Source organism: Cibotium barometz, chromosome 54 (assembly GCF_041138505.1).
Source record: "Cibotium barometz isolate CiBa-2024 chromosome 54, ASM4113850v1, whole genome shotgun sequence".
NCBI classification, from domain to species: domain Eukaryota; kingdom Viridiplantae; phylum Streptophyta; class Polypodiopsida; order Cyatheales; family Cibotiaceae; genus Cibotium; species Cibotium barometz.
The window spans coordinates 15,574,674-15,584,659 of record NC_141099.1 but is presented as its reverse complement, the minus strand read 5'-3'; the positions used below and the strand labels follow the sequence as shown (position 1 = coordinate 15,584,659).

The window sequence follows — 9,986 nt, the reverse complement described above, 5'->3', positions numbered from 1 at the left end:
CCGACTGATACTACAAAAGTGGGATCCATTGACAGGTTCAGAAGGGGTATCACCATTTTGCTCATTGTGGGCGTTCCTGCTTTGAAAATCCGAATTTACATTATAGGTATTTGAAACCTTTCATATTTGATCATCCTATGTATGCAATCGCAAGTTCCCTACTACAAGCATTCCAGGGATATCCATGTGAATGCTACATGTAGTAGCAGGTGTCTCACTAGAGTTTACCTCAACTCCTCAATCATGTGGTCAGTACGTTGTTGTAAGGAGAATCCTGAGCCTAATCCAAACATGTTGTATAGGTAGATATAATGTATATACGATGGTGTGAAGAGGGTCCAAGGTGATAAAAGAAATGCATGGCAACCAAGTGGAAATGCACCATCATGAGGAAAAAAGAAAGGCCAATAGAAGTGTCCACCCCAACCAGAGGAGCTTAATAAACCTAATGGATATGTATGGAACCTTAGGGAAGAAGGGGTCGTTGCATGGCCACCTGCAACTAGTGAGCAAGCTATTGCCAAAACTGCAGGTAAGTGAGGAGTGAACTGTTGCATGGATAGTAAAGTTGAGGGGTGGTTGATGGGGATGTGCAATAGGTGCATGGGAGAAATAGGAGTAGGAGCAAAGGAGAAATCATGAGAGAGGAGAGAGTTGAGAGAGCCAAGGTGTTGTGTTGTTGTGTAGCAGCTCTGAGGAAGCTTGTTGGGATTTGTTTTGTTTGGGAGACAATGTGAGATTAGATTGAGAAAGCTTGGGTTTAGCCAGAGCAGAGGATGCAAGGGAGATAGAGGATCTTGTAGGATGGTTGGTGCCCTAGGACCTCTAAAGCTGCATATCTACTAGAACTTGGTCCAGTCCAAGGCTTTGCTCAGTTGTTCTCCACTATGTTTGATGGTGGAAGCCTGCAGAAGAGGGTAGCTGTAATATTCAAAGATACTTGTTCTTGTGGAATTTAAGGAAAATTCTTGTTGAGACAATCTTCTGTGGTGGATCCCCTTGTTCTTGTTGCTTTCTCTCTTTGATACCCTAAGTCTTGGGGTTGTTAAGATAGGTTAAATTATCATCTATGCGCAAGAGGCTCTTTGATACCCTAAGTCTCTTTGATACCCTAAGTCTTGGGGTTGTTAAGATAGGTTAAATTATCATCTATGTGCAAGAGGCTCCATATGATTTTTGGGATGGATGAATTAATTATGCGTTACTTGTGTTGTGTGGTTTGATATTGTTGAAAGAATATATATGTGAGTGGGGATATAAGGTTTGGTGAATCAGGTCTGAGAACCAGAAAGCTTAGATTTTGAGTCAGCAAGATAGGGTAAGTCAATCTCAATCAGTTGTGTGTTTGGATCAATCAGCGAGTCAATCTGAGTCAGCTATGTGTTTGGATCAGTCAGATGATGTTATTGAAGAAAAAAATTTGTCTTGTTTGACACGTGAACTCTGGGCCGACAATCTGAACGTAGGCAAAAATCAGTTTGATAGATTGGGGACTGGATGGTCTGTGTCAGCTGAGGGTTATGTCAAGTTAGGAAATAATCATCTCCTTAGATCAATTGAGAAACAATAGGAGTCAATTGAGGGTGAACAAGGGGAGATTTGGTCTATTAGGGTTGAAGGGGAATGTTCTGGGTTCCAGAGTCAGCAAGCTGTCAGCTGTACTGTCAACCCTTGGTGTGTAAAGTTGAGTCTTACTGTGATTTGGGTTTTTAGGGGATTGGAGATGTTAAACGACACTGGAAGGGTTCATGACTAATTCAGAGCTGAGTTAGCTGGGACGGTTGGGTCAGAATCCAGTCAACAGAAGGTCGGTAGGGGACTGTTGACCTGGACAGGTTTTGTGAGGTTCAAGGGAAAGTTTTTGAAGATTGTCAAAGTTGGAGGAACTTTGAGAAAGCTTGGAGGACATTCTTTCGGACTAGGATCAGCAACAACCAGAATCCGAATCAGAATACAGTCAGAATTGGTCAGCTAGGGGAGTTTTTGGTTAACAGATTGTTAGCAAAGGTCAGGAAGAGAAAATCAAAGCTTTGGGAGGTCAAAGTTGACCTGGGGAGGAGAGCTTGAGGATTCAATTGAGTCAGTTTGGGGTGTGAATAGGTGTTCGAAGGTGTCAGTTGAAGAACTAAGGATTTGTGCAGAGTTGATTGATGCCATTGGAGCTGGGATCTTAGCGTTCCTCCCTAGTTTTGATCCCTTTACTTGTGTTATAGAGGCCATCACCCAACAACCTCAAAACATATTAAGGTTTGGTTTAGAAGTAGCAACAACTGAGGGCCGAACCTTTGAGGTAGCTAGCTACGCGATCAAAAAGACTAGTAGCTGACCGAGATGGTGGGGCCAGATTACAGTTCCTTTCATTGACTCAAAATTAGACGAAGTATCACTGGCTCCTATTGTAGGCCCTTATACAACGCTAAACTAGGTTCGACGACTGAAGATCTAAAGCCGAGTGTACGCTAGTACGTACCTAGCTCAATAGACGCTCTATTGTCTAAATAACCCTCTAATACATGTCCAGTCCATAAGTGCATGACTTGAGGCTAGTTAAGGGTGAATAAATTGAATGGCCATTTTTTTTAACTTATTTTTTTGGTAGCGAAACTTGTCCAAAGTGGATTTTAGACAGTTTAAACACTTTGGGGGAAAAGGTTGTGCATGCACTTTTTTCGAGCCAACCAAAGGGTTTCCTATAGTAGTTGGTCCGTTAACTATGAGAAATTGTAAATTTTGTGAGTCTTGTATAAAGTGCGCCAAAATGACACGAACAACGTAAAGCCTATAATAAGCAAGTTTGTGCATTCACTTTTTTTAAAACATTATATATATATATATTATATATTTCTGAGAATATATATACATATATATATATATATATATATATATATTACCTTCTACCTTTTTCCTTTTTTCTTTACCTTTTTTGGTTTTTTTCAATTTTTAAAACCTTTTTTACTTTTTACTTTTACGGTTTCCAGTTTTCTTTTTACTTTTTGCAGTTTTCGATTTCACCCCCAACTACCCGAAAAGGAGTTTTATCAAGATTTCTTAATTTTTTACTTTTTTTCAATGTCATCTTTGACTTATGGCCTAAAAACCTGCCAAAAAGCCTGGCCACAGTAAATGCAACCAACCAATCAAGGCTAGCAAACTAGTGGCCCAAATTATAAGGAGATTAAGTCCAATTAATTTACGTTATTAGCACAAATATAAAAACATAAAAAACAAACAAAATGTAATTAAGAATAAATAGTATACTCGTAACCTAATTTAAGATCCGTTTACCCTAATTGTTTCAATTTCCAGCCCAATTTATTATTTTTTCTTTTGTGTGAATATATGAAATGATTATATATATATATATATATATATATATATATATATATATATATATATATATATATATATATACAAAAACTACAGAAATACGTAGAAATTAAAAGACACCCCAAGTTTAAAAACATTCATTTCCTAAGCTAAACATTCATTCTCTCCGTAGAAATTGTAAAAAATAACAAAACTTATAGAAATGTACTCAAATTGTAACAAAACTTAACAAGAAATTATAACAAAAATTAACCACAATGCAACAAAATATACCATTTATTAGGAGTTTCCTTCGTACTTCATTCTTGAACCGAAAACAAAAATCTCGTAAAATTAAACCATTTAAAATACATTCAAAATACATTGTGGTTATACGGTGGAGCTATGCTCCAGAGGAGCGCCACTTATGGGAAGCCCTAGTACCATGGAGAGGTGCAAGTAACAACCAATGTCATGGGACTTTATCTTCCCACACTTAGAAGCACAATAGCTCAACCAAGAAACCAACAAGTCCTGGCCTAGCACGTTAATTTACGATCAAGGTGTATCACTCACCTTCTGAACGTAGGCCACCTAGGATTCTCATAGGTGGCATTGTTGGTTGTTATATAGCTACACCCAAAAGCTCCACTTTGCCGGACATTGCCGCCGCCCTTGACCTTTGCCACCACCCTCCAATGAAAGCTTGATCCTCTTCACACACTCACTCTCTCACATACAAGCAAGCAAACGCACATAAAAGCTCAAGCCAACAAGCAAGAAATAGCATAAGATAAGCTAGTAGTAGAGAAGAAGAGCATTGTAGTGAATTAGCATAAAAGAATGAGTGATAAGAGTTACATTAGTCTCTTATGTGTAGCTTCTAAGGTTTACACTCTTAGAGTACCAAAGTTAAAATTGTTAAAAATGGTATGGTGACCAACATCGACATTGTGGATGTATCTGATAATGATTTAAAACTATATATACAAGATATTCATATAAATATTTATATATTTAATATATAAAATTAATAAAATATTCTTTAAGAGTTTACTTAAAAATATATGGTTTTACAAAAATCTACTTTTATAAGCAAATTTAAATGACATTTTAAAAAAAACCCATAAGTTTACTAACAAAAAGAGTCATTTTATTACGTCAAGATTCATTGAAAAGAGAGTTTTTTAATGCCCTTTGAACGCATGTAATTCTTCCTTAGAGTACACCCACCGAAATGATAACCCTATTTAATATACAATTTTAATGTTCAAAAATATATTTGTATTAAATTAATTTAAGTAAAATTTAAGAATATATTTCTTAACTTCAAATTTTAGCAACAGATTTCTTAACTTCCAATTTTAGCTTTTATTACTATTTTTGTATTGAATATTAAAATTTTAATAATAATTTTCTAAAGTCAATTGATTAATTTTAATCTATTTTATAGTTATGTATTATTTATTTATTCTATTTTTGACATCTCTTCTCCCGTCTGGCCATACGTGGTCTAATCAATTAGAATTAGGCCAAGCTTCATTTCACACCGCCTTTCTAGATTTGGTTTGCTCTATTTATAATACAATCCAACATAGACTAAAGACTCGGAAAGGACCAATCAAAGGGGAAGCACACTAGGAGGCTGATCATCAAGATGGAGTTCTGTCATTGAAATTACAGTATTCAAGTGCATAGAAAACAAACATAATAATTAAAGTTGCCTGATCTTTGGTGAGGGGCTTGCACCAGTTTGAATGTTTACTTTAAGCATTTAATCAGGTCATGAATCTGTTATGTTGATTAATCATTTTCAATATATATATAGAGAGAGAGAGAGGACAAAGCCATATTTTGGAATTTCCACAAACTATTGTATAAACTTTCAAAGATTGGATGGAAAATGCAAACATCATTCAATCCATCCTCTTCTCCTTCATTGTATGGAAGCTGTTCTCTCAGACCAATGATGGGGGCCCAAAATTCACCTTGTCTGAGCACTACAACAAAAGATTTTAGAGACTCAGACTCTCCTGAGGGAGAAGAGTTGGAGGAAAGCCACCGGCCCAAGGCGCCTAGGCAGCTAGCTAATAAGCTTAGACACCCATTTCCCACCCACTGGCCCCCAGACTCGAGCAGAAGATCAGGGCATTCACAATCCTATGCACAATACAGACTCAAGCAGAAGCTCAGGACGTTCACAATCCTGTGCACAATACAAACACTTGCTACCACATTAGTTGTGGAGTGTTTTGATTTGCAACAAAGAGAAGCAATTACCAAATAATGAACAAGCTACAATCCTCTGCATTGTCCTTATTGGCCTTTGATGCACATACACAGAAGGAAGTTCATTTGGCATGCTAAAAGTCCATGTAATGCTTTTGGTTAAAATAAAATAAAGCAGACCCTATACATGCATTTTTTGAACTTCCAACATGAACACAATTCAGTGTTTAGCACAACCTACAAGAATAGATTGGGTATGAACGGTAGCCTTTCAAGACTTGTTAATGCCCTTGGGCAGAGTATAACATGCTATCCTCAAGCTCAACATTGAGGACAAGGCATCTTAGACACCGCCGCCCTAATTGGGACCTAACGGAACAGCCAGATTGTTCACAAACAAGTTATTAAACATTGAAATGCCACAGACCAGAACCAAGTGGTTGGGTGCCAGCTTGGCAAGCCAGCATCTGCATTCAATCCCTTACACCTCCACTACTTCATATGATTTGTCCACCCAACAAGCAGCCTTGGCAAGCTGGAAGCAACCCTTCCATGAGCTTAAAAACATATAATCTGCCTGCCACCAACGGATTCACAAGGAAAGCGTGCACTTGTAAACCCAGCCTAAAAAAAGAGCTCCCCATTTAATTTACACGTTTCCATCTTCACAGGTTACTTGCTCGCAAAATCCCACATGCAAATGCATTAGATAGATAGGGCTCCCTAAAGATGTATGCCTGATAGTGCCTTGTAGCCTTTTTTCTGGCTACGTTTTTTTAAAATCATCGGTCACCCACTCAAATCCATATTCACAATTCATGATGAGAATGACTGGTCTAGCAAATTAAAAGTTATGTTGGGCATTCAATGGAGCCTCTCACAACAATGCTACTCAAGACAGTCATTCCAGATCTTATGTGCCCTGGTGCACCCACTCATGGTTTAACAAGCTTTCAGTTATAAACCTTCAGGGGCAATCGCCATCGACATACAAGCACCTCTCTGTGCTCTGTACCTGCATCAATGGGAAGCTACATTTCACCTTATCTCCAGCAGCTCAGCACCATTGATCCTGCATGGACGCACATGGCCTTTGAGACGTTTAACATCAGCAGGCTGCAGAGGCTTGAGGAGAAAGTCTTCAGCTCCCTCTGCTAAACACCTGAAGTAAGCATCAAGAAGTGTTGTCATGAAGAGAACTTGCTCAATAGAAAGAGCCCAAAAACGCACAACTTACGACAGACTTTAACTGAAGTTGGCAAAGGCACATCAAACCAAGTACACTTACACACACCATTTAAATAAGCGTACATAAGCAGAGGAAAAGAAGGATGGATAGGCAACATTATATATGTACCTAGATGAATCCAAGAACATGCCCAAATTCACCTTTTAGGAACATGCATGTTATATACTTATGGTAGTCAACCCACAAGACTATATAACTATCAACTCCATTATGCATAGTATGGACTAGATACTACGACATCCCCACTAACATCAGCAGTGCCCAATAGTGCGTCTAGAACTCTATATCAAGATATGCTCTCACACACGCACTCCACACACACATAAGAACATATATTCACACAAATGCCTTCGTACTGAGTTTCTGTCAAACTTCCGAGGATGCAGGGCAGACTCAGCCATAATGAAGCCTAGCACTAAGGGAAGTAGCAAATAGAAAGAATTAGTACAGCAAATAAGTAGTTGATAGTGCAAATTCAAACTTTTCTTTGCTGCCCATCATTAGATTCTCTAATGGAAGTACGGGCACCCACAGGTGCCTCATAGAGTTTAATCTCCAAAAGACGAGACAGTAAAAATACTGATAAGTGCCAAAAAGAGAGAGAGAGAGAATCAGAAAACATAGGCTTCACACCTCTTGATGCGATGGGGCACATTCTCTGAGGACATTATTACGACAGGTATCTCTTTCAGGCCGGATGTTTCCTGCACCAAAATTGCATATCATAGAAACCACAGTCCTAACCCTTGCTCTCAAGCTTTATCGACACCAAATATGCCAGACACACAACCTTCACACACCTTTATCCTCTTCAAAAGATCATAGCCCGACATCCCAGGCATGCAATAATCCGTTATAATAAGATTGATTTTGTATGCCTGCAAAGCACAAGAGAAAGCCTTGTTGAGTAAGGCTTTCATTACATACTTTGAATAAGGAAAAGAGGGTAAACATGGCTTACATCCACACTAACAGATCCAAGAGTCTCCAAAATCTCCAAGGCTCTTTTGCCACTGTCAACTGCTGTGACTGCAGAGCAAAAAAGCAACACATAACTGCAGAGAAAAGTGAACTAAGATTTAAAAACACCTATGCTTAACGGAAGCCAGAATCTTTCTTAGTACCTCCAGGACCTCACCTAAGACTGAAAAGGCTATGTGCATGCACTCGCATGAGATTGCCACATTTTGGGAACAAAATTGACTCAATATTACTTGTACAAAGAATATAAACCCCGTGTAGGTTATGTGGTACTAAACCGGTCATGGTACCTTCAGATAGGCATGCATGGATATGGACATGGCAAGATGCTAGAGGAAAAGGGAGCATCCTGGGTACGGCACATCAAAATGAGAGCACTCCCCTAGACATGCACATCATCGGTATTCTGAATACAAGGTATAGAATCATACAGTGTATCACTTGTGCAGAAAATATAGGCAAGATTGTAGCTGATATCAATCTTAGCATACCTGGTGAGGCACTCCAGGAGATGGAGGACACACAGAGGAATGGGGAAGGAGAGGAGTGCCGAGCACAGCACATCAATGAATAAATGGAAACCCGTCATATAATACAGCACTCGAGCATAGTATATGTGGAGATTTCTATAGCATTGAATCAGAAGGAAAACTCAGGGTGTGTGTGTGTGTGTGTGTGTGTGTGTGTGTGCACGCGTGTGCAAGACACTGGCTGGGGCATGGCAGCCTAGGAGGGCCACCCGATGTTGAAATGGGCGGGGATGGTGACACCCAAAAACAGAAAATCAAAATTCCTAACAGTTTCAAAGCGTTGAAAAGAATAGACAACATGAGAGCAACATTACCTTTGTAGGCAGATGTCTTCAGCAGCTTCTCAACCACTTTCCTGTCAATGAGGCTGTCATCCACAGCAAGCACATGGACTTCTGGATCCTTGCAGCTCCCATCTGATGTGATTAGGGTTTCACAAACCTCTGCCATTAGCCTGATACCAGTCTTTAGTCTTCCGACTCTAATACCTTCACACACAGAATGCGATGGCTTCAGTGGCTCTAAGCCACTGCTAGAGCTTGAGGGCTATGGCCACACTGCCCACACAATGCCCCTCTGCCATGTTGGCGGCACAAACCTCTCTCCTGAAATACACAGAGCATTTGGTGTATACCAGACGATTACTAACTGCGTATGTCGCATCTGCTGAGTTTTTACAGTTAGGGTAGCATAAGCATCGATAAAGTCTGATAAAAGCTAGGATTTACAGTAGCATAAGCAGACATGAAGAGGCACCATAGGAAACCCTAGCTGGTAATGGCAGCAAGGACACCCAAGTTGCATGGTTATGATGAGATCGGAGAAGAGACAAGGAGACGATAGAAGCCAAAGGACAATGAAGCGGCAGGGAAAAGGACACACATTATGGTGTGGGGGGGCACCCTTTCTTCTTTGTTTTTTTGTGATTTAAGAGTTGGGGTTTCTGCAAGCTGTTGGCTATGGCGGAGTGTAGGGGTCAGAGGGTGCAATTCAGACCCTGGAGGCTGGGACTGGGACATGTGATGATACCGTAAGATAAAAAATTAGGGTTTAAGAAGACGTAAGGATTCCCGCATTGCGCAACCTCGTATGAGGGTAAAAGAAACTAGGGTTTCTGCAAGCTCCTCTGGGCATTGGCTATGGCGGATGTGCAATGGGCATTGTACATCTATTTACAATACAGATGAAATTAAGCTTGTGGCTATGGAGGATCAAACAGTCATAAATGCGCCTCTGGAATCGTATAAAATGTACACAGTGCGCTGCGCAGAAAAAATTAGGGTTTCTGCGAGCTCCATGGCCATGGCTTTATTCGGAAATGTATGAACGACGACAAGCGAACCGGTCGAGCAGGTCACGCCTCCCCTACTCACCGGCTGCTGCCCGTTTCTGAAAGGATCTTTGCGGGCCCCGCGAATCAGCAGCGCCCCAAATTTAGCGGTCTGCCAAAACTACCCAACTAAATCTGGCGCTTTTTGAACGGCTAACTAACTTAGCAGCGCCCGCCGGCAGTGGAGCCCACTCAAAGATTGCGTGGCGTCATCATGCGATCGTTACACGCAATTTTGGTCGTTTTTGAAAACGCTTTGCATTCAAAACCTTTAAAAAGTTTGAAAAAATGATTCGAAAAAGAATCTCAATAATATTATCTGCTGCAACTGCCTTGAATTTTTTTTACTATATTAACTTTT

At 40.0% G+C, this 9,986-nt stretch overlaps 1 protein-coding gene across 3 annotated transcripts; it reads right to left on the bottom strand.

Annotated features, from left to right (window-relative positions):
- Window positions 1-5,921: 5,921 nt before the first annotated feature.
- Window positions 5,922-9,619, bottom strand: LOC147607885 (two-component response regulator ORR3-like). Of its 3 annotated transcripts, XM_086789756.1 has the most exons (6): window positions 8,257-8,566; window positions 8,056-8,171; window positions 7,746-7,813; window positions 7,585-7,662; window positions 7,418-7,488; window positions 5,922-6,697 (listed from the first exon to the last, which is right to left on the bottom strand). In XM_086789756.1, the coding sequence occupies exons 2-6, from the start codon at window positions 8,111-8,113 to the stop codon at window positions 6,574-6,576; spliced, it is 399 nt and encodes a 132-aa protein (XP_086645882.1). In that variant the 5' UTR covers window positions 8,114-8,171; window positions 8,257-8,566; the 3' UTR covers window positions 5,922-6,573. The 3 variants fall into 3 exon arrangements, with proteins under 3 accessions (XP_086645882.1, XP_086645879.1, XP_086645880.1); XM_086789753.1 differs by lacking the exons at window positions 8,056-8,171; window positions 8,257-8,566 and adding an exon at window positions 8,610-9,619; XM_086789754.1 differs by having other exon boundaries at window positions 8,056-8,566.
- Between the last annotated feature and the right edge of the window lie 367 nt (window positions 9,620-9,986).